At 41.1% G+C, this 23,280-nt stretch overlaps 1 protein-coding gene across 4 annotated transcripts; it reads left to right on the plus strand.

The window, feature by feature from the left end:
• MKNK1 (MAP kinase interacting serine/threonine kinase 1) lies at nucleotides 1-22,655 on the plus strand. 4 transcript variants are annotated; one of them, XM_027683119.1, is made up of 15 exons: nucleotides 1-50; nucleotides 864-945; nucleotides 3,506-3,610; nucleotides 3,867-3,928; nucleotides 6,858-6,956; nucleotides 7,815-7,912; nucleotides 9,383-9,462; nucleotides 10,896-10,969; nucleotides 13,553-13,657; nucleotides 16,624-16,679; nucleotides 17,230-17,325; nucleotides 18,265-18,459; nucleotides 19,061-19,225; nucleotides 19,848-19,891; nucleotides 20,802-22,655. In XM_027683119.1, the coding sequence occupies exons 5-15, from the start codon at nucleotides 6,860-6,862 to the stop codon at nucleotides 21,028-21,030; spliced, it is 1,239 nt and encodes a 412-aa protein (XP_027538920.1). In that variant the 5' UTR covers nucleotides 1-50; nucleotides 864-945; nucleotides 3,506-3,610; nucleotides 3,867-3,928; nucleotides 6,858-6,859; the 3' UTR covers nucleotides 21,031-22,655. The 4 variants fall into 4 exon arrangements, with proteins under 4 accessions (XP_027538920.1, XP_027538918.1, XP_027538922.1 ...); XM_027683117.1 differs by lacking the exon at nucleotides 3,867-3,928 and having other exon boundaries at nucleotides 6,710-6,956; XM_027683121.1 differs by lacking the exon at nucleotides 3,867-3,928 and having other exon boundaries at nucleotides 6,710-6,956; nucleotides 19,851-19,891.
• The last annotated feature ends 625 nt before the right edge of the window (nucleotides 22,656-23,280 follow it).

Genomic DNA, 23,280 nt, shown 5'->3' on the forward strand with positions numbered 1-23,280 from the left:
CGGGGGCGAGCGGCGCTGTCCCGCCGAGGGACCCGGCGGCCGCCGCGGAGGTGAGGGCAGGGCAGGGCAGGGCACGGCAGGGGTGGGAGGGAGCGGAGCGCTCCGTGGCCGCAGGAGCCGCCGGGCTCGCCCGGAGGGGTCAGCGCCAGCGCCAGGCTACCGGGGCAGTGCCGGTGTAGCGGCGGCTGGAGGGCGGTGAGATGCCTCAACACCCTCCCTCCGGCCGGCGGCTTCGGGTCTGGGCGCTCTCCCCGAGGGTTATTTAGTTATTCCCTGAAGGTTTAAACTGCCATGTTTCGCGCATAGTGCGTTTTTTAATAAAGAGCGGTGGGTCTGTGCGCTCCTGCGGCGGCTGCTCTCCGCTGGAGAGGGAAAAGAGCGGGCAGAGGTGAATGGACGCGCTCCCAGATGTGACCGCCCTGAGAAGGCTTTTAGTTCGTGTGTTTTTCGTCTGTGATAAAACAGCGAGACGCGTGAGCCCCTGGGGAACGCAGAAAGTCTTTGTGGGGTGTAGTTTGCGGTGTGTGGCGGCCTGGCCAGGGTGACCTTCTGAGGCAGGAGGGGCAGCGGGACAGCCCCGCTGGCATCAGCGGTGCCCGCGGCAGCCAAAACCCCGCCACCGCTGGCACTTGTTTGTGAGGTGTCAGGTTTGCTTACAAATAAGCCACTGGGGTTGTTTGTTATTTTTTGTTTATTTTGTTTCTTTTTTTTTGTTTTGTTTTGTTTGGTTTTGGTTTTTTCCCCCTTTTGTGAGCCTACTGCTTCTAAAAGCCTCCTTACCATACACAATTTCATGTCTCACAATGAGCTCAGAAAGATTGGTGTATTCTGATACCTTTTTTTTTTTTCCTTCCCCAAAACAGAGCTCCTCTTCATGCCTTCCAGGTGCTGGATGGAAGCAAGGCAAAACACACCTGCAGAGCTGAACCTCTTCCATTGCTAAAGGTATTTGGTTTTGGTACTGGCAGCCTCCCAGGTAATTGATTTGGGTGCCTTGGACACTTGAAAGTTTCTTGACGGTGATCTTAAAGGTCTTTTCCAACCAAAATGATTCTATGACATTATTTCGTGGTATGAATGCTCTATCTGTAGTGCCCAATGCTTTCAAAAAGGTATTCACAGCTGTGAGGAATTTTCTCTCACCTTTCAGTACCTTCCTGGTAACAAATGTTAAAACACTGGTATAAATTTTATGTGACATCAAATGTGACAATGCAGTGGAGTTTAATGACTATTAATTTTAGAGTTGAAAGTACAGAGGAAGGGAAAATGAAGAAAAATAATTCTTGCTTTAAACTTCAAAAACACTTTTAGTTAGATTAACTTCTCTAAACAAGGCTGCTTGCTAATATGGGTGTATGTTGTGTAGCCTTTTTCCCAGTGACAAATGTGATTATCTGAGGGATCGTTTATGGGGTGTGGAGCAAGAGCAGGAAATGCTTATCTTGCATCTGTATGAAATTAAAAGTTGTCTTCTGAGAAGTTTTTCTCTTTGGTTTAGACCAGCAAGGAAGCTGTGTGGGGTTAGAGGACCTAACTGAGAAACAGTCTGCTAAGAGTTATTGTCAGACATAGAAGAGAGTAAGCAGCTTGCTGTTTAGTAAGTGTCCCTCAGAACTTAACTTACACTGTGTATCTCCTGAATTTAAAAGTGCTCTGGGAGCTGAAGAAGCTTTAAGTACTTCAGTCAAAGTACTGTTGCAAGAAGTTTTCTCCTTTGGAATATGTGTGATGGAGTTTAAAATAATTTTTGCTGCCAAGTTCCTGCTGCACTGTGCTGGAAACTCTTGACTATGAACTGTCTGCCAGTGGTCAGTAGCATTTAAATATCCTGTTTCACTCTACTGGCTGTGGAAGGAGGGAAGATGGTTTTTCATGGAATAAGCAGTTGTTATTCCATGTTGTTCCTGACAAGGCTCACCACTCATTTGTTTGATAGCCCTGTGAAATACACTCTGTTGTATCCTCTCATCCATGTGGCTGTCTTGGAGGGTGTTGTCCTTAAACAAGAAATTAAAAAGATCACAGGGTGGTTTTAAGCCACCTTCAGTTCTAATTTGTTACCCTTGCTTGTTAACTCGTAGCTGGGTCAGGACACTCCTGTTGTTTGCCCTTGTCTTTAGGTGGGGATGATAACAGTTCTTTCTGAATGATAGCTAATGATTTTAAAGGAAGGCATGTGTGCCTGGGGAAATATAGGCAGGCTTCAGGAGAAGATCTCACGTGCACAGCATGTGTGTTAAAATATGCTGTTTTCTCCTACAGGAGAGGGAAGGGAGTGCTGTGTGTTCTCCTCTCCATTAATGTTCTCCCTGCTTCCCTAGCAGTAATCATGGAGAAGAATTTCAGGTGTTCATTTTAAAATGTTGATGCTCCTGTATATTATTGAGAAGATGTTGGAATGGTTTCAAGTTCCTCTCCCTTCATGGAGAATTCAGATTAAATGAAACTAAAAGTTTTAATTTAGGTGGGATGAGAAGGTGACTCTGACAGCTAAGGATGAATTGTGGCAAAGTAGTGCAAAGGTGAAGTAAGGATACTCACTTCTTACATTTGAAATCAATATACTTAATGCAATACACAATGAGTATAAAATAATCTCTCTTGATTTGACACACGTTTGATTTGTCATAAAGAATTGGGCATTCTTCCTCTTCAAATTCTATCTCTCTTGATGTGTAACTTTTGCAGGCACAATCAATCACTATGTAGTTACTTAGTAAAGATAGCTTGGGTTGTTCTGAGCTTCCTGCAACTGTCCAGTTTTTGTGGTATGAGCACCTGCTGAGTGAGTTCTGTTTCATTATGAGCCACATCTACAGAAATCAAAGTGCTGATGGAGAAGGGAGGGTCCAAGAACAATGTGAGACACTGAGTTGGGAGGAAAATTAGACTGAAGTCTATTTCCATTTTGCTTCTTTGTCCAAAAGTCTGGATGTCTGAAACTTTAAAGTGGCTTAACTTTTTTGAGTTCTGAGCAGGCATTTTTACATTTGAAATGTGAGGGTCATGTGTATGAAATCAAGGGATTTGATTTCAGCCGTGGAAAATGCTTTCTTGTGCTCCTGGTGTGTTGGACCCTGTTTGGATGCCTTTAAGACCAATTTCAAGATATGCTTTCACTTGATGCCTTTCTGGCTGCAGTCATGGTGCTCTGTCTTGGCAGGGTGTTGGTCTGGGTTAGGAATATGATAATTCTTGTCCATTAAGAGTAATTCTGTAACTTATATCTAAACTCATTGTGGTTCTCCAATGGTATAACAACAGGAAGTAGAGAACACAGTAAATCCCTTCACTGCTTTTGCAAGACAGTTGAAATTAGGGTAGTGCTGGAAATAACACTGTACTTTAAAGTTATAAGGTCTTTAATGCAGGGGTGTGTCCCTGCTGTGTGCTCATGTGAAGCCCAGCAACAGGTCCTTGCCGTGTCTTGAGACTCTTGAGACCTGAGCATATATAATGATGTTTATGTGATTTCTGAATGTGTGATTGTGTTTCTTTTCAGGTGCAGAACGACCTGGCTCAGGCAAGACCCAGTTTTGAAGCAGGTGGTAATACCCAGACTCTGCTTAAACTGCTTTCTTCCATTGAATTCAGACACACAGGCAAGGTATCATCTTAATAGAAAAAGGCACCTGTACTGTGTTCTCCAAGTGCTTCCTGTACATGTGTGCTTGTTTTCCAAATATACTCCTGCTTCCTTTGGGAAGCAGGTTAGAATGAGAGGGGAGTTACATCTGGGTAGTGGATTTTGGCATGTGTGTATCTGGAGTGTTAGGAAGCAAGATCAAAGGTGATTTGAGGTCTGGATGAAGGGAAACGTGTGATAATTGTTCCTTTTCTTCTTCTCTTGGCTTTGTTTGCAGGTCTTCTTTCCAGCAAAAGGGAAAGGCAGTAACTGCCTTCCCACACAGGCTGTGAATAATGTGTATGTTAAATATTGCCTCAACACTGAATTACAATGATGATAATAAAATTCAGGCCTTCAACAAAACTGCAGCTAAGACAGAAACTTGTTCCCTTTTTGCTTACAGTGTGGATTTTGCTGGGTTGCATTACACTGTGAGCAATAATCCTAAACTGACTGGAGAAGAACAGATCAGAATTTGAACAGTTCCCTTTTTCTTCAGCTCTTGTCAGACTGCAAGTCAGCCAGTAGTTCTTGGAGAACAGTCTGATGGTTATGGTCAAGAGGGATGTAAGAAATGCTTTTTATCAAAGATTTTGGTAGTTTGCTCTGAACACCAAGTAGTGTTCTTCTCCCACCTCCCTGCAACTCATCCACAGTGGATTATAAAGTGGGTGGGCAAGTTGGTTTTGGTGGAAGCAGGTGTTCAGTGCTTGTAAAGTGACAACAGTTACACATTTGTCTTAGACCTGACGTGCCCATGGGCCATTTCCCTCCAGAGCAGTTCATCCAGTCTCTGAGCTCTCTGTCTGGCAGAGTGAGCTGCTTCAGAGCCCACAGTGTCCTTGTCACCAGCAGTACTCCTGTAGTCTGCAAAACTCCTCAGCATGGCTCGGATGGTTGAGGCACACTGTCTTTCAGTGTCACCAGAAACTCTTTGGTTACACAGTCACAGCAAAAAAAAGCATTTCTTCGAAAGCTTGAAAAATCTCTAAAGCGTTTGGCTGTGCTGAGGACATTTTCTTGTAATAACAGCTGTTGCTTAAGGTTCATTATAATAAAGTGAGTAATGAGAGGGAAGCTGTGATGCCTTTAAAGGAAAAGCTGTGTTGACAGAAGTGAACTACACAGTGATGTGAAGTAGCAGACCAGAACAATAAGAATGTAATACAGCAAACATTTCATGCTTTAGTCAGATAGCAAATTTGGTCAAGACTGTAGGTTAAAAACATTAACTTTTCAGTAATTTGGTTTCTGTATACAAGAGTAGTGAACTTCCTGGTTTCAGGGAAGCAGTTCTCTGTAATTTAGGAATTGAGTCAGACTAAGGAGAATTGAAATAATGTAGTGAGCTATTGTACAGCTGACTGTAAATATCATAGCCAACTGGCAGAATGCAGGAGTCAGTTGTGAAAAAATACGACAGCTGTTCTAAGATACAGGATTCACATCCTGTTTTTTTGCTAATTTTTAGTCTGTTACAAGCTCTGAAATGGTGATACTTGAAATAGAATAGAACCTGTCAAGGTGTGACTTGGAGAAAGTCAGGTCATTAAAATTACTTGTTTGACACCTTATGGAAATCCATCAGCTCCTTCAATCTGAGCAGCCCTATCTCTGAGCAGCTTCATGTGTCATTTCAATCCCAGCTCTGAATAACTTCTAAAGCAGGCTGAACTGAAAAAGAGGAGAGCTCTGTAATGCTAGCCTTCTTCTTTGTTAAAATTTGAAACTATATGTGTGTCAGTTTGAGTTAAAAAGAAGCTATTTCTTCAGAAGTTGGTAAAACGTGTTTTTATATTACTGTATTTAAGAAGTCACATATGACATCCATCATGATGATTTCTGAACACATTCTGCCTAAGACTTGAAAATGAGGGTTTACTGTTGTCAAGGGGAAAGGACTTTCAAAATACGTTTGTCTTAAATTTTCAGGTATGTGAGTTCCAAGTGACACTCATAGTAGCTCTTACTGACAGATATTGACAAGAAAAATGCAATGGAGTAAAGAAAAAGTATTTCATGGATTGTTGTGTAATGTTTTCTGCCATGAAGCTTCTCCTGTGTTATACGAGCACTTGAGGAACAGTGAAAGGCGGAAAACCTGCTGTTCACAATCTCTTAAAAGAGAATTGATGGAAGTGTTTTTGTCATTCTTGTTTTTAGGACTTGCTCTTCTTTCATTACCAGTGTTCCCATAATTACACTATTTCTGCAGATTTAGTTTTTTCTGTAATATGAGATCTTTAATACTGAATTCACTCAGAAATCCTCCTGGCTGTGAAATGCCTTAGCAGCACTTTGCTGCTGCCTTGAAGATTTAGAGCTGAGATTTTAAACTGTTAGGGCCAACTTGGCAGGATGTGACTGGTGTGGTGAAGTGCTCATGTGAGAGTAGTGTGGAATCATTTAATCTTTCTGGAGATTGGTTACCTGTACAAAGTGTGTGGCAATGTTTTTATTTAGGCCTTCAATAACAATATGCGGGTATTTTTTTTCTTCTTTATTATCTTCCATCAGTGAATTGTTATCTCTGACTAAGCTCTTGTAGTATCTGCAGCTAGTAATGTAGGGGGAAAAAAGTATCTAGATGCCATAAACACTGCTTGCTTTGGAGTGTAAATTATCCACTGATCTGTGGTTTAGAAATGCACATTATGGTTCTGTGAGAAATGATTTTCTTTCTGGCCATTTGGCAGCATGAACTGACCTAGATTGCTCCTCTGACCTGTTAACTCCTGTGGTTGCATTTTCTCTGTGTGGTTTGAAACCTCCCCACACCTTCCTGCTGTTTTGAAGGCTCATTTTCTTAAGCTGATTAGAAAAAAATGTATTTGTGAAAGCATAAAATAGCTCAGAGGCCAGTGCCCTTGGGAGGGCTGTAAATCCTGTCTGGTATCAGGGCATGTGTTCTGTTGTGGGCAGCTCATGGTGGTTGTTGATGAGGTTATGCCTGTGCTTTGCCTTCCTATGCTGGGAGAGGAGGTTTCAGTATAGATGCATAGTTGTTTCCTCCTGTTTTTACCTTAGTTCATCAAACCTCCCCAGAACTATTAATTAGCACCCAAATTGTCTTTTTAGGTTTCCTCTGATATTTAGAGGGGAGGTGGCAGCCTGTGATGAAGACAAGCAGAGAAACTTTTGGATAGATAAGAAAATAAACACACAAGAGCATGTGCTTTTTCTCCTAAAGTAATAGATTGTTAAAGTCACTTCTGTGTTCTACCAGAGATGGTCAGCAGTCAGCCTGTCCCCATAGCAGACAGTGGGAAAAGGAAAAAGAAAAAAAGAACCAGAGCCACAGATCACGTCCCTGGGAAGTTTGAAGGTTGGTGGCAATTTATAAGCTTTAAATTGTAGTGGTCTGCTTTGCCTCTGCTATTTTTCTCAGTTTTGTTAGCTAAACATTGCTTTTTGGCAAACATTATAAGCTGACACTTCTGTTTTTCCTTATCCCCCACGTTCTGGCTTTCAGTCTTTTTTTTTTTTTTTTCCCCTCTTAGTGGTGAAATCTGAGTCCTATTCATAATCTGTTTTGATATGGGTTTGGGTGGTTTTGTTTGTTGGGGTTTTTTTGTTTGTGTGGGTGGGATTTTGTGGGTAGGAACAGTGCTGATGTCAAAATGATTGAATTGTTGTGAGCACAAATAATGTGATGCATTTTAAGTAAAATATGGTTCAGTTAGACAAAACTGATCAGTATAAAACTTCTTGCTGGGCAAGTAGCATTGTCAGGTCCTTTGCAAATAAAGGTGGTAGCAGCCCTCTAGGTTTAAACCTTAAATTCTTCTAGGTTTAAGTGTTCAAATTTAAGTTGTACTTAAAACACTATCTCTGCAAATAGATTTTGTATGATAGGCATTTTTCTGATCAAGGAATGAAATGTTTTCCACCTGAAAAAAATTGTTTCTGAGTTTTACATAAAGACAAGGAAGTTGGTTGAGGTCCTAGCAATTGCTGAGATATTAAACATTTCTTGTAGGAACAGACTTGCAATTTTGATGCTGGAATGAAGTTTAATTTTAATTTTTCTGGAATTTGAAAGAGGGAAGTGAAAAATGAAGCATAGTTAGGACTGGCATACCTACTTTAATACTGCATAAATCTGAGGGATGCTTATCAGATAAATAGCTTGTCTTGACATTATTCCCTGAAATGTGTCCTTTCTGCTGGCTTTCTTTGGCAGACTTGTACAAGCTGACTGCTGAGCTGCTTGGTGAGGGAGCATATGCTAAAGTTCAGAGTGCTGTCAGCCTCCAAACTGGGAAGGAATATGCAGTGAAAGTAAGTATAGAGTAAAAGCAACATCACTTCTGTCTGTAACATGTCTTCTCCCTCCTTGTATCGCAGTGAAAACCTGTAAGAGAGTGGGTAATAGCAAAACCTTTTAGGAAATTTTTAATGCTTGAAATGAGCCTGTTTTTATAACTGTTGAGATAACCTGTCATCTTAAGTGTTGTGCCTCCAGAGTGAACTGTTGTACAGCTGCAGACAGAAGTCACAAACAGTAAATCACTGTGTGATGTGTGATCTCAGGGCAAGCTTTCCTCTCATGCCCTGATTTGATTTTAGTCCTACCTTTATCTCTTCTTATGAAAGAAGAGGATGAGTCATTGTACAGCATGACCTACCAAACAGTGCAAGCTTTTAGGTGCTGCTCTGAGTTTAGAGAGCATCAGTTACTGCCACTACTTCATGTAAAGCTACCTCTTAATTTTAGATAGAGGTGAGTCTTCTGTAATATCATTATGTCAAGTGTTGGGGCTCACTTACAGATTTGTGGTTATCCTGAGTCCCCCATTTAATTACAAACACAAATAATAGCACTAAGGAGGCTTTATGTTCAATATTATTCAAAAACCATAGGCACAAAATTTTAATTGCCTTTAAAAGTATAGTTCTGTAGATGCTATAATTTTGTCTGTACTTCGTAAAATTGTTGAAGTTGCAAGTCTGAAATAAACAAACCACTGCATTCTGAATTTGATGTGATCGGATACCAAGTCCCATGAAGTATCAGTGAATGGTTGCCTGTTCTGCACCAGAGAACTCAGGGTGTAAAAATAAGATCCTAATACTGGATGTAGATGGTGGTGATACTTGTGGTAATGTCATGAACTTTGAGTTTATGTAGCAATCACTCAGACTTGGCCTCTGTGGAAAGCCCTTGTTCTTGTCCCCTTTCAGCCTGAGGACTGTGTGAAGGAAGGTGACTTCTGAAGGGCTCTGAGATTGAATGTATGTTTTCTTTAATACATTTAGCTCTATTATTGGGTCTCCATAAAGCTTGCACTATGAACCAAGCTCTCATTTTGTGGTGAATTTGGTATGTTTTGCTTAAATGCTTATAATGACAAATCTCTTCTTTTTTTTGACTGTTCAGTGTCTGATGTGACTCAAATCTATTTTTATTAGAACTCCAAAGGATATCCTGTTCTGCACATTGCAGAGTTAAAATGATGCAAGAAAAAGCTTGTGGTAACTGGTCAGTGGCTGTGTAACATGTGAATTTAGTTCCTTTCTTCTCTTCCTGTCTTGATTTCTCTTGTCCTTCGAATGCCTTCCAGAGCTCTGCTGACTCTGCTCTGCTCTGTAAATAAACGCCAGTTGAGAAATTAAACAAACAAAGGTGGACTGTTTATCTCTGGTGGGTATGCCTGAGATTCAAACCTTGGAGCAGTTACCTAATTCCAGAGCTACCTGCATAGTTCCTGCAGTCATTTTTCAAATCTGAGTTCTTAACTCTTTTCACAGATCATTGAAAAAAATGCTGGGCATAGTCGGAGTCGGGTTTTTCGTGAAATAGAAACGCTGTACCAGTGTCAGGGTAACAAGTAAGTGTAGTTTTGTCTTTGTTTATTTAAAATATCTTTTTTTTTTTCAAATTTTTAAACCTCTTATGTGTGGCATGGTTAGAACCTTTGCAGTGGTCTCCTTAAAACCAGTTGAAATTTAGACTTGACCTATTCAAAATAAGAACTTTCCCTTCTTTTACCTGTGGAATTTAGGGCAACTATTTACAGATTAAAATTTATATAACTCAATTACCAGCCAGGTCAGTGTAGCCTGAATGTGTCTCAGTGAGGAATGGCTTTTGTCCAAATGAGGAATTAACATTTTGACTCTCTCCCCTGTGATTTCACCATCAGCAAAAGCTGACCTGATAGCAGCTGCTTTTGAAAGGAGGTCTTGCCATACCTTTCCCTAATGTGTGGCTCATCCTTCTCTCTGTGTCAGCCTTTCTGCTTTTGCACTGGAACTCTTAGATCAGCCAAAAGCTAATTTAGTTCTCATTTTGATGTGTGCTGACTTCATGTAGCCACAGGATGAAGCAACTTTAAAGCTGCTACTCGTGTCTGAAGAGTGGGTAAAACTGTGCAGGCACTGGCAGCGTGCTCTGAGAGCTCTGTGATGAGTTTAAGCCAATTCTGAAGCTACTTTTAGATGTGGCTGTTAACCTAGAATATATACAATAGCTGTTATCTGTATTACAATTATGCAGCTTAATTGAGCCTTTTTTAACAAATTTGTAACATAACATACAGAAATAATGTAAAACCAAACTTGTTTACCAAACTCATGGGTTTTTGTTGTGCTGTAGAGGAGCAGATTATGTCTGTTCTCTTGTGAGGTTAAGAGCATATGGTCATCCACTACATAACTGATGTAAAACTCATGTAAAACACATGCAGAATTTGGGTTTTGTATGTACTATTAAGTGTAGAAAATTCTGACTTACATGTTTGACATTCTCAAGGAAACATGAGGTGTTTGTGCTGCAAAGACTTTACGTGAGCTGAACAGGAGTTAGTCTAAAAATAGCAAGTAAGGTGCTGGATTTAATAACCTGTTGACAGATGCCTGTTTCCTTTGAGCCCTGTGTGTTTTGCTTCGTGATTTCCAGAGAGAAAGAATGCCAATTTAATTTTTTTTTTTTTTAATTACTGCCTTCGGCACAAATGCAATGTTTTAAATTATTAAATACAACCTATTACCAATTATCTTCCTGTCAATTGAGCAGCAGCAGAATCTCACAATCCTGTCTGATTTTGGTGTTTGGCCTGTTTCCCACAGTTAAATTTCGGTGTGAGTTGGAAATGTGGTTTGAATGCCATGGGCAACCAAAGCAACTTGTTTAACTAGAACTTTTATTTTTGGTTACTTCTGGCACTTCCTAATTATCCGTGCTGAAACTCTTTATTTCCGTGTGTACACTCACTGCTTGTTTCTTCTATTTCCCTTTTTTTTTTGTTTCTTTTTTTTCAAGGAACATTTTGGAGTTAATAGAATTTTTTGAAGATGACACAAGATACTACCTTGTCTTTGAGAAGCTGCGAGGAGGTACTGGGCCTTTCTTCATTGAATCATTTTAGTCCTGTTTGTCTCTGTTTTAGAGTAGCAAGCGAAGAGCTTGTTTAAAATGCTTGAGAATTTGAAGACAAGAAGTAGAGGAAATATTATACAAAGCTCGAAGTATGGTTACTCTTGAATATTGATGGGTCTGGTCATGCATTTGCAATCCCTTTCTGTAGTTAAGTGATGGAAATGTCAGCTCTGGTAAAGTGGAAGATTTGAAATATATTTAGTAGGTCACAGACCCTTCAGGCAAGGGGAGACACACAGTGTGTCAGGTATTATGCATGATCCTAGTACAGCATTTATATACTCCAGTAGCCTTTTCCCTTGATGTAGAATTGACTCTGTTTGCTGAAACTCATGGAGCACTGTTAGGAAAATCATCTTGCTCCTCCCTGGGGTTGCTGTAATTGTGCTTGTGGGTGTTTGAGGGCCCATCACCTGAGCGTGAGTGGTCACTGAGCTCCAGCACTTAACACTCACCTGGGGAATGAGAAAGCTGCATCAAGCACTTCATGGACTTTCTCACATTTCTCTGCATTGAGTATAATTACAGTACCCACTAATTGCATGGCTGTGCAAGACCATGAGTTAAGCATGGCCAACCCTTCAAAGAAAAATGGAGCTTCTAAAGGAGTGCAGTTCTGTCCTGAGAACATCATCTATTGTCTCTGGTGAAGAAGTTTTTCAGTAGCAAACTGTGCAAGAAATACAAATTCTTTCTGCATAGATGGAGAACTGTTTTTAAAAGAGTAAGACTGGTGTTACTTACGGTGTTAGAGCATAATTTGGGCTTTTCATTTTCAACTTTGCCTTCCTGTAGCTTTGGTAACCAAAGGAGCTCTGCTCCACTTTCATCTGTGTTCAGTTCTCTATGATATGCAGAATCCCTTTGATATCCTTGTCTGACAGCATTTTATAATTGAAAGAGTTAAAATCCAGCTGCCTATACTGAACTTGCATGACTTTAAAGTATTTCCCCCCTTTTTTTCCCCTCTAAAATGTGTTTTGGGAGGTGCTATATAATGCTTTCTCTGAATGCTGGAGAGATGGGAACAACTGTGGCAGGAGTGCCCTGCTATTCTTTCTTTGTGAGAATGTGGGCTGAATATAAAGTCAGTAGAATATGTTTTCATTGATATTGATATAATTCTTATCTGAGAGAGTTTGAACATCAGGTCTATTCACAAAGGTAATTTGAAATAAACCTGCTGAGTGAAATGAGCACTTCAAGTGGCTCAGGATTGTTTCCTGCAAAGTGTGGGGTCTTTTCCACAGGGATGGAAACATTGAAGAACTGTTACTGCTTTCTAAAGGTTCAAAGAACAGCTGTACCAGGAAAACCCTTTGAAGTCTGTACTTTAAGAAATCTTTAGCAAAAAAGAAAGTGTTTTTTTTTTGGAAGGGTAACTTTTTATATTTGAAATCTAATAACCAGGTGTAAAGGGGCCTTCCTCCACCCACCTGACCCAGCAGTCAGGAGTCTTTTGTCCATCTCTCTTTTTTTTGACTGTCTTTCCCTCTCTGAATCCTTGCTGTGGAGGAGTGGCAGTAGCATTGATGTTACAAGAATAGGAATTACCCAATGGGATATTTCCTTCCACATCTAGAACCCAAGAATAAAAATGAAATCACCTGAGAGAGAAAATGTCCCATGTACTGGGGCTAATAATAAGTGCCAGTTACTTCTTGAATTTCTCTGCCTGATTGCTTTTACAAAATACCTCTCTCAGTAAGAAAATGAAAGGCAGTTGTAAGGCTATTTAGGGGTCTTGGATCTCTGTGGACTGCACATAATCAGTTTTTTAAAGACATTTTTAATCTTTTGAAAGGTTGAATGAATTCACTTAAGGCAGATAAGGAATCAAACCTCCCTTTATTCTTTTTTAAAGGGATACCAGTGGGGCTCTGCCTGCAAGCTCCCAGCCCTTCAGAATGTTCCAATTAGAGATGTCCTTTGTCAGAGTTCATATCCTTGGGCAAATTTTCCCTTAAGTCAGTGTGTGAGCCTTGCCTTGATGTCAGTGGGAAATTTAATGTGTATTTAAAGGTCGAATCTCTTTTTACTTTGATGGTGTTGAGGCACAAAATGTGCATGCTTGACTTTCAGGGCAGGGTTTCAATGGTGACAAAATGAGGAGAGTTTGATTGAGCATGGCCACCCCGTGACCTGGGGTAGGTTGGGTTTTTCTGAAGTGCTCATGTACCCCCTTAGCTGATGTTTGAGTTTTGATATTTGCCAATGTAGGACCGTTGGCAAGTCTTTACTGTCCCAGTGTGTGGAAAACAGACCAGCCCTGTGCTGGGGCAGTAAAAAATGATTGCCTCTCATGCTGTGCTTCTACTAGAGAGCCACACTGTTTCAATATTGTGTTCTAGCACACTTAAGTGTTGAAGCTGCTCAGTTGGACCTTTTTCTTCTTAGTTATTCCCCTGCTTGGTCCTTGGAAGTTGCCTGCTGTGAAAGGCTGTTACAAAATATGAGAAATGGGGTTATGGGTTCGTGATACTTGGAACTGGTTCAGGATTCATGCTGAGGTTTTCCCCTTTCACCTGTTGCTCTGACAGGTTCAATCCTGGCCCACATACAGAAGAGGAAGCACTTCAACGAGCGAGAAGCCAGCAAAGTGGTGAGAGACATTGCCTCTGCTCTGGATTTTCTTCATACAAAAGGTAAGAGGAGGCTACCTCCATCTTTACTAGTTGGTGTTGTACACTTAGGTTATGAAGCACATTTATCTGTAAGTAGTCAGCCTTTGCTGGCCATTACAGCGATGCCAGATGACTTAAGCTGTTTTACTCTATAATATTATTTTCATAATGTGGTATTTTAAGTAATTGCCTGTGTTAGGATGGTAAAGGCTTTTCAAAAAGAAAAGTTAAATCAGCATCCAGGGAGAATTAATATTAGGGTTGAGTCTGTTTGCTTCTTCTTGTTACCTAAGCCACCATGTAAAGGTTGTTCAAAAGGGAGCTAATGTTCTTTTTATTTTCCTCCTCCTTCAGGTCTACAGAGATACTTTGCTGTATTTATTCAGAACTTCTGCTGGTTACCAGACCCATTTGTTTATAGTAGCTTTTGGTCTCCACAATTAGACCCCCCACTGTTAAATTGAGAGACCTACAGTGAACCACAGTCCTTGTTTGAAGCTGTCCTCATTTCATTTGGAATTTGCTTTGATTTAAAAGCAATTCTGTTTGTAGAAGGTTTTTTTTATGTTAAAGTGTTTTCCTCCTGCTTTTTCTACTCGAGAGTACTTTTGTTTCATTTCAAAATTTCTGTGTGTTATGGTCATCCCACAGTATATGTTCATGTTCAGTGTGATGGATCCCTTTGAAACCTTTCCTATGTCATGATTATTTGGTCTTGCAGCTTCAGTTAATGTCACAGTGACTCCCTCTTGAGTAGAATGGCATGTAATTGGAGGCTATGTTTATTGGCTGTTTGTTTTGATACAGTTTTTCTCCTCCTGTATTTTGCCTTTCTGATCAGACAGGTAGATCTCAGCAGATCTGCATTTGCTGCCTAAGTTATTTAATACTGGCCCCAGTTCCATGAATGTTCAATTGCAGTTTGTGCTTGTAGGTCACAGGACTGCTGATGTGCTGAGTTGGAATCACAGCACTGGTACCTCAGCAGTGCTCTCTTAAAAGAGAAGTGTAGCAATGCACGGGGAATAAAGTGGTAAACCTGAGAAATATGGATCTTGTCACATGTTGTGACTGTTAGGAGAAGTTAGTTTCAATGTGAAATCAACCTTAGTTTGGACTAAGATTTTGGTAATCTTCATAGCCTGTCTGTGTGATAACTCAACTTTAAACCTTCAGAGCAGGTACTCTTTGAATACCTCTGTTTAGAAGATTTTGACTTTGAGATATGGGGCAGATAAGAAACATCAAACTTAGCCTGAACCTATAGAGAAATTCTTATTTGATGTGTTAGGGTTTCTTAACAGTTGAAAGTCCAGGTACCCTGTTCAAGGAAGCTTAACATTGACTCAGCTAATACCTTTCTGTAGTTCTCTCTCGGGTTTTAGTTTTAATTCCCCTTTCCCCGAACAAGACGAGAGTGATTCATTAAAATGGCTGTAGAGCAGCAATCTGCTTTCTTGTTGTTTGCTGTGAAGTGGGGCAGAGGGGACATGGCTTGCAGAATGGGCTACAGCAACATCCCCCTTCATTTTGTTGTTCTCGTTATGGTTCTTCCGTGTGACATTAAAATAATTAGTAAGTAGCACACAGAACACTGAAGTAAACAGGAAATTAAAGCAGTTTTATTGCACAGCTTAATGGTGAAGTGCTACAGCTAAATGCTTTAAAAAAAAAATTTGAGTGAGGACAACTAATTCTTTTGCCAGGGGTAGTTTAAAACTCAGCTGGATGATAATGCTGCCTTACACCCACTTGGGACGTGTGTTGCTTTATTGCTAATAATCCGCTGGAGGAGTGTTTGAAGGCAGTTGTTTTCTCAGTGCTGCGTGCAACAGCGAAATAAAACGTTACGTAATCGGACGTTTGAATTCACACAATGATACAAAAAGATGTTTTTGGCAAGCCAAGCCAACTGTTGGGGAGTTTTGTCAGCCTTGTTGCTGTAAATGTCAGCACAGGCCATCTTGATGGATTCATTGTGCCATCGTCTGTGCCGGAGCAATGTGAGCTGCATCATTAGGAACGCTCCGATTCCTTTAGATCAGTGCTGTGCTGTTATGTTTGAAGTCATGTCTTGTGGACTGTGCTGAAGAAAAGACATTAAGAACTCCCTTACCTAGAGTTTGGTGGGATTTTCTTTCTCGTGCTCTGAAGTAGTATGAGGTGTGCTTGGAGTGTAATTTTTTAAATCAAGGCTAGAGTGCAGTTAAATTACAGCCAAGTTGCTCATTTGATTTGATTTTTTTACCTCTCATTTTCTACCTTCCAGTTAAATGGAGAACTACCAGAAATTGTGTGTTTAGGCATTTGAAGAACTGCTTTGACAACACAGAACCAGCTTTGCATGTGAATTACATGGATAACTTTGTGCTTCCCTGTTAGGTTTGCCTATTCTGATAGCAGAAGAATGAAGAGGCCCTTTGGTTGTTTTCTTTTAGCTTTTCTTCTTCATCTCCCACTGAACCTTTAATTTTTCTTTTGCTTCAGCAGTGAGTGTGTATGTCAAAGGGATATTTTCATCTGTGAACTCAGGGGTTTTTTTGTGGGGCAGAATGTCTCAAATATTGTCTGTGCTGGTAGGAGTTCAGCAAACCACCAGTTGATCCATCTGAAAAGAAGGACCTTAATGTAAAAGGCACAAAAACCTTTTGATTGAACTGTGTAAACAGGTAAACTTTCATACAGGTTAGTCATCCTAATAATCTGGTTTTAATTAACATAATTAATTTGGGCTAAGCCAAGAAGTTCCAGTATTAGCAGGTTCTTATTTGCTTGACAGACTCTCATGTGCAGTTAAGGATGATAAAGGTATAGCAGGATACAACAGTGACTTTCAACAGATCCAATTAAATTATTATATTTAAGAGGGCAGGTGTGTGTAGCATGCTCAGACCTAGAATACTTCCCAGGCCACCTTCTAATAAAGAGAAGTTGTGAGAATAAAGCATATGTATTCTCTCTGATATACATTTGTACTCTCTGTTTAGGTATTGCTCACAGGGACCTGAAGCCTGAAAACATCCTGTGTGAATCTCCAGAAAAGGTGCTGCTCTGGTCTCTTAACCTTCTGCTGTATTTTTTTAACTTGGTTTCCAAAAAAAGTCCTTGTGTCTTTTCTCTTCTTGAAAACTTTTGAACTCATTATTGAATGTCAACTAAATGTAACAGAACTGAAGCTTAAAAGAGACTGAATTCTTCTTTGAGCTGTGAAAATGTGAACATCTGGCTGAGAGATAAAAAGCCAACTGGCCTTTAGAGGGGTCATGGCAATTCCAGCCTATCACCTCATCTGTTCTGAACCACTGCCCACATGGACAAGCAACATTTACAGGGCAGCTGGTCACATTATGTGACCAGTTCCCAAAGTGCCCTGCTATGTACTGACACTTGCCTAACCAAATAAAAAAATTATGCAGCAGGATCAGATGCTGGCAGTGTGGGCAGAGGAGGTGAACGAAATAGCTGTGAGAGACTGGGTTTCATTAGGTACTTGTGTTCTGTCCTAGGATCTTCCACTTTCTACATGGAATATTCATATATATTGCATTAATCCCAGTCTTCCTGACCTCTTATTGTTTTGTCTTTGTTTTTAGATATCACCAGTAAAAATATGTGACTTTGATCTTGGTAGTGGGGTGAAGCTGAACAGTGCATGTACTCCAATAACTACTCCCGAACTGACAACGCCGGTGAGAGACCTGCTGTGGCTTTGTGCTTTTTTTGTTTTTGTTCCACAATAAACCAATTTTTCTTACCTCCAGAGGAGAGCTTCCAAAGGGCTTGCTGCCACTACGCCCAGTGGTAAATAGTTCATTTCAAGTGAGTGTGTACATGTGATAAATACTGTCTTGCCTTCCCAGTCATAGAACAAATATACAGAAGCACAGGAGCTCACCTTATTAATTCTCCTGTTGGTCCTGCTCATCCCTTACACAATCAAATGAGGAAGCTTTTCATGCACACTTTTTGTGTGCTTATGGACAGAGTTTGAACCCTAGTTTTGTGTTCATTTCCCCATGTTCGGGTTCTGTAGCTAAGACCCGTGAGCTAAGGGGAATGCAAGCTCTATAATCAGTGTGTGCCTTTATAATACACTTTAGTTTGAAAAACTACAGTCCTGTACTTTTGTCATTACTGTGAAAGAAAAATCTGACAGTGTTCAGGAGTCTTACAGAAATCACTGCCCGTGATACACTTGTTTACTTTCTGAAAATTCTGATAATTAATGGAGAAGATCTAAAAACCTGAAAGATGTAAATGAATATTTTGACCTTGTATTAGGAGATCCTAGTCATATGGAACAGCTAATGATGCTGCTAAAAAATAGTAGGAACTCCTTTGCCTTCTGTTAGGTCTCTGTATTCCTTTACACCTGAAATGTGTTAATTTTTTCCTGTGCTCACAAAATGTTTCAAAGCTCTTGGTAACTCCTTAGCAGGAATGCATCAGTTGGGACTTGGCTTAACAAAATCAGACCAGCAGTGAAAGGCAGCAGTAAACTTCAGTAGTCTCTGATGCCTGATTCTGCTTTTAGACCAGTCCAGTTGGAATAAAGAGAGAATGATAAACCTGAGTCTTGTTTTGATGTGATCCTCCCTTTGAAAAGTTGCTTGAATTTGGTTTCCTAGTGTGGGTCTGCAGAATATATGGCACCTGAAGTGGTGGAAGTGTTCATGGAGGAGGCCACGTTCTATGACAAGCGGTGTGATCTGTGGAGCCTGGGAGTGATCCTCTACATCATGCTCAGTGGTTACCCCCCTTTTGTGGGCAACTGTGGCACAGACTGTGGCTGGGACAGAGGAGAAGTCTGCAGAGTTTGCCAGGTGAAATGTGCATGTCCTGGGCACATGGGGAGAGCAGAGTTTGCCTGTGAGCTTAGGGTGTAAGACTTACCATAATGTCAGCAGTGGAGAGCTGAGTCTGTGACCCAGGCAGTTATTTGGGACATGATCTCTCACTGAGAAGTGAGGGTGGTAATACAGAAGCTGAGGGATGTCATTTTCCAAAGTGAAGTCGGGCAACTGCCTCTCTTTCCTCCTGTTGTGAGATCTCAGAGCTTCTCCTCATCCTCTCCCCCACCCTGCAATCCTCCTGTGTTCTGTAATCCTTGATCTGGTTTATGGTAGTCACGGGAATTCCTAAGATCAAGGTTGAGCCCCAGAAGAGTCAGCATGCAGGGCCTGAACTTATTCTTTCTAAAACCTGAGTACTTTAGTTGCCCTCTTATGATGGGGATCAGGAGGGGGAAGGTGTTTTCAGCACACAATGTATTGTGTCCATCTTAGGATGCACTGAATCACTGTGGAGCTGCCTGTTGCTCTCCATTGCTTCCATAAGGAGACTGGATGGTTTCAGTTTGCACCCTCCATCTGAGGAGTCTTCTGGTTACGTTGTATTTCAATTAAAAAAATTTTCCATCACTAGAACAAGCTTTTTGAGAGCATCCAGGAAGGCAAGTATGAATTTCCTGACAAGGACTGGTCACATATATCCTCTGAGGCCAAAGATCTCATCTCAAAGCTGCTGGTTTGTGATGCCAAAGAACGACTTAGTGCTGCTCAAGTTTTGCAACATTCATGGGTTCAAGGAGTACGTATTCCCCTTTATCTTATTTTAAGTGTTATTCTTCTTGCAAAGTGACAAACAAGCTGTTCCCTGTCTCTGAACTTCTAATAGATCCATTGTGTGTTTTAGTGCTTGTATCTTGATTAATTAAATGATACACAGCGGCTTTATTCTTTCAGTGTGGTAAATATTTGGTTGAATCTGTCAACCTCTAAGTGTTTGGTTTGGGTTTTCCTAATTATTGCTTTGTGCATTTTAAATGGATTTCTTGTGAATACCAAGCTCTGCAGTAAACAGATTATTGTTTTACTCTTTAATACAGGAATGCAGAATGCTGGTAGATACAGTTTTATAAGAACAGCAGTGTCCTCTTTTGCTTCAGTTTCCTGTTCAGGAAACAAGGAATAGACCCTCTGGAGGGCTTCCAAAGCTGTAGTCTTTTACCTGCAAGCTGTGAAATCATCTTGTGAGGGGAGACAGATTATGAAATATATTTTTTAAACAAACAGGGATTTGTAAGCCCACAGTGAATTAGTTTACGTGCAATTTCTGTTAGTTGTAAAGATTTGGGGAAGTTACCTGATTTGTCACTCTCTTGGGAAAGCTTTCTAATATGTAAGTAACTTTTCTTAACTGCTTCTTCTAGCAGGCTCCTGAAAGGGGATTGCCTACCCCTCAAGTTCTTCAAAGGTGAGATTCGTTTTCTAAATGTCTGTAAACTTGGTCAGGAATAATTACTGAAAGAATGGATGAGAGCTAGGAGTTGACAAATCAGGGGGTAACATCCCTGATTGAGAATGGAACTTCCCAAATGTGCAGCAGTAATTTTGTTAAGAACAACAGAAATATTGAAGCTTGGAATTTTCTTTATGATCTAATCTTGCTTGTTTGTGGGGAAGGCATTAGAGGGGATTCCTGCAGTGCAGTGTGAATCTTAGACAGGAAATAATGATGGTTTTGGCAGTTTGCTGCCCAGGAGGGAGAGAAAAAGGCATAAAGGCGTGTGTTATCCAGAGAGACTTTGTGATGGGTGAATAATCATCATAAACAGACTCAGATCCGACTTTCGTTGTACTTGGTGGTAATCACAGTATCCATATAACTGTGAGCAGGACAAGCCTCATTTGAAGTGATTTGATGGCAGATTCTGTTTGCCGGGGAGCCTGAGTCACACATCTCTATTTCAGTGTCTGCCATTTGTGGTTCTGGGTGGTTGTTCCCATCAGAAATGTATTTCCTCAAGCCACAGGTGTAGTTGTAGTGGTCCTGCAGTCCTCTGAAGAACGACAGCAGTATTGCCCCATAAGCCCATCCTTGGATAACACATAGAAATTAGTCTCGATATCTCAGGTGGCTTCCTGGGTTTACACTGGAAGTCCTTGGCAGAAGGAGGACTGGAACTGTGGCTGTTTCCAAAACCCCAGAGTGTTTGTCTTGTATTGCTGGATAGATGCAAATATTAAGTGGTCATTTTCCCTGCTGTGTTCGATGTTTCCATAGGAGAAATAAACCTGCCGGGAAATGGCTCTTCTGGTGTGAGAGTAACCAGGTGAAGTGACTGGGTCTGTGTTGTAACTGCTTCCTCCTTTTCCCTTGGCAGGAACAGCAGCACAAAAGACCTGACCCTCTTTGCTGCAGAGGCCATAGCCCTGAACCGCCAGCTGTCCCAGCACGAGAGCGAGCTCAGCGCGGAGCAGGACGGCGTCGCCCACGCCGTGTGCTCCATGAAACTCTCCCCTCCCTCCAAGTCCCGCCTCGCCAAGCGCAGGGCAATGGCACACGCCACCAAAACCAGTGACTTCCAGCCAGTTCCTCATAAAGCCTTCTGAACTCCTCTCCTGCTGCAGATGGCAAGATCAGTCTGTGTCCTTATTTGGATTTTCGGCGCTGGTAAAAGCTTCTCCGCTCCTGACACTTTGATTAGAAGCTCGCTCTTGTGATGTGACTTGTAACTTTAAGGGGACAGCTTTTTATGGGAATGTTTTTTGCCTGTCAGATTTAGTGCATTAAGATAATTTAACTGATCTTTTTAAACTGCAGAAGATGGGTTTGCTGCTGTATTATCTGAGGTGATAAATCACTAAGTTTTCCTCATTTTCTTCTTAGAAGAGCACACTTTAAAATGCAAACTTGAAAATATCAGGAAATAATGCTTTGCCTAGCAGAGCATCAAGCCTCTCCCTGCCAATGGCTGCTCTCCTTGATGGCACATCCTGAAGGTGCTGCTGTTCCTGTCAGCAGCAGGGACTGTTTTCAACCAACAGTGCCCCTCTCTCTTTCTGTAGACTCAGGAAACAAAGGTGGTGACTGGGTGGATCTCTGTCTGCATTACCTGCACTGGGCTTAAATTGAATGAGGATGATACTGTAAAAATGCAAGGATTGCTCAGGCTTCTAGAGATGAAGAAGACCCGGGTAGTTTTTTATGTTGTTGAGAGATTGTGTGTCAGCATGTGGGGTGAAAACTGGGAGGGGTGGGTTTTCATCTGACATCTCTTTGCTCTTAACTGAAATGTGCTCCATATCGTCTCTTTTTTTCATTTTCTGGGGTTTGATGTTCATTATGTCCCCTTCAAACTGTTACATTCTTAATTCTGATAACCACAGTATAACAGACTGTTTGTGTAACAGTTTACATTTACTATTAGGTGGGTTTTTTAATATTCATGTGGGATTTTATTATATTAAGGCTGTCCTAAGTTATACTTTCCTTTCTGTAAACTTGTATTTCTCAGTGACCTTTTATGTGTCCTGCCTGGGCTTCCTAATGTGAATGGACAGAATTCAGTGAATTTTGGTGTGTGAATAATTTAGAAATGCCAAATGCATTTTGTACATCTGTACAAAAATGGTGTTGCAGCCGTTGGGTTCTGCCTCCTGCAGTGATCTCAGGCTGGGTATCTGGATTTGTGCTCCCAGTTTTAGTACTGTGGTGCACTGGGAGTCAGGAACAATTTAGAAGGGTTCTGGCTGAAAAGCTGAAGATTTTGAGTGACCAAGGGGAGGTGTCCATGGAGAAGGACATGGATGTTGAGCACTTTCTAAAACATAAGCTGTGAAAATTGGGCCACTAAGATGCCCGACATGATGCACCTTAACTTGCCAGCCCTTTCTGAAACCCTTTGCCAGGGCTTTGTGTGCAGAGAGGTGAGGAGGAGGCTCCCAGGTGTCAGCACAAAACCCTCCCAAGCAGAATGAGAAGGAATAAAGTAGCAGATGCAGCAAGCACTTGGAAATTGAAAGGTCAAAGCTGAATGTCTTTGCATGGCCTATTCAGAGTGGTTTTACATTATCTTTTATTGGTGTGCACATGGCTATTTTTATACAACAGGCTGTATTTTGTGACTAATATTAACGTTGTTATTTAAAAGTTTTTATACATTGTGCCAGTTGACAAATTATGAATTGTATTTTGCTTTTTTAATTAAAATGCTCTAAGTTATGTATTTAACACATTTGGCAGTTTTGTGTGGTTTTTTCCTCTTAATTTTTGGTTCCACAGAAAAAGAGAGAATTATTTCTACGTGTGACATTGGATTTAAGACAATTTAAGTCTCTGAAGACTAATCATACCTCCCTCTTCTATTGATTTGTCAGTCTCTGGTCTCCGATGGTAAAATGAAGCTGTGACTGCGTGGAGGGGGCTGAAAGGGAGCCTGTGATCCTTTTACCTTCAAAAGAGAGGAGCTAACTGAGTTCAGGAACTTATCTGCACTGTTACATTTCATGTTCTTCCCTTTGATTTCTGCATGGAGCAAAAATCCTGAAACTTGGCCAGGAGCAGTGGTACGATGCAAAGTACTCTTGGAGGGAGGCCTGGAGCCTTTGAGACTGCAGAAGTCTCAGCAGCAGCATTAGCATGGAAGTGGGAAAAAGGGACTGCTTGCCCAGGGATGTCAGTGTCTCGTGGGTTTATTCAAGCATTGGTAAGTGCTCCTTTGCAGACTCTGCTCTGTGCCTCTCATTGGTGATAGAAGTAGCCCCAGGGAACAAGTTAAGGAGCAAAGACTGAAGCTGCTGGTGTTCCTGTATTCTTGGGTGAGCTGTTGGTCCAGACAGTCAGTCCTTTCCTCTCGCTCT

The sequence above is a fragment of the Neopelma chrysocephalum genome, unplaced genomic scaffold (genome assembly GCF_003984885.1).
Source record: "Neopelma chrysocephalum unplaced genomic scaffold, ASM398488v2 Primary Assembly neopelma1_64, whole genome shotgun sequence".
Lineage (NCBI taxonomy): Eukaryota > Metazoa > Chordata > Aves > Passeriformes > Pipridae > Neopelma > Neopelma chrysocephalum.

What these genes read in the sequence shown, in the direction of transcription:
- MKNK1 (XM_027683119.1), top strand. Translation starts at nt 6,860, where the DNA reads ATGGTCAGCAGTCAGCCTGTCCCCATAGCAGACAGTGGGAAAAGGAAA. An exon ending in CTCCCGAACTGACAACGCCG is followed by an intron (nt 17,326 to 18,264) that starts GTGAGAGACCTG and finishes TTGGTTTCCTAG; the next exon opens with TGTGGGTCTGCAGAATATAT. An exon ending in ACCCCTCAAGTTCTTCAAAG is followed by an intron (nt 19,892 to 20,801) that starts GTGAGATTCGTT and finishes TTCCCTTGGCAG; the next exon opens with GAACAGCAGCACAAAAGACC.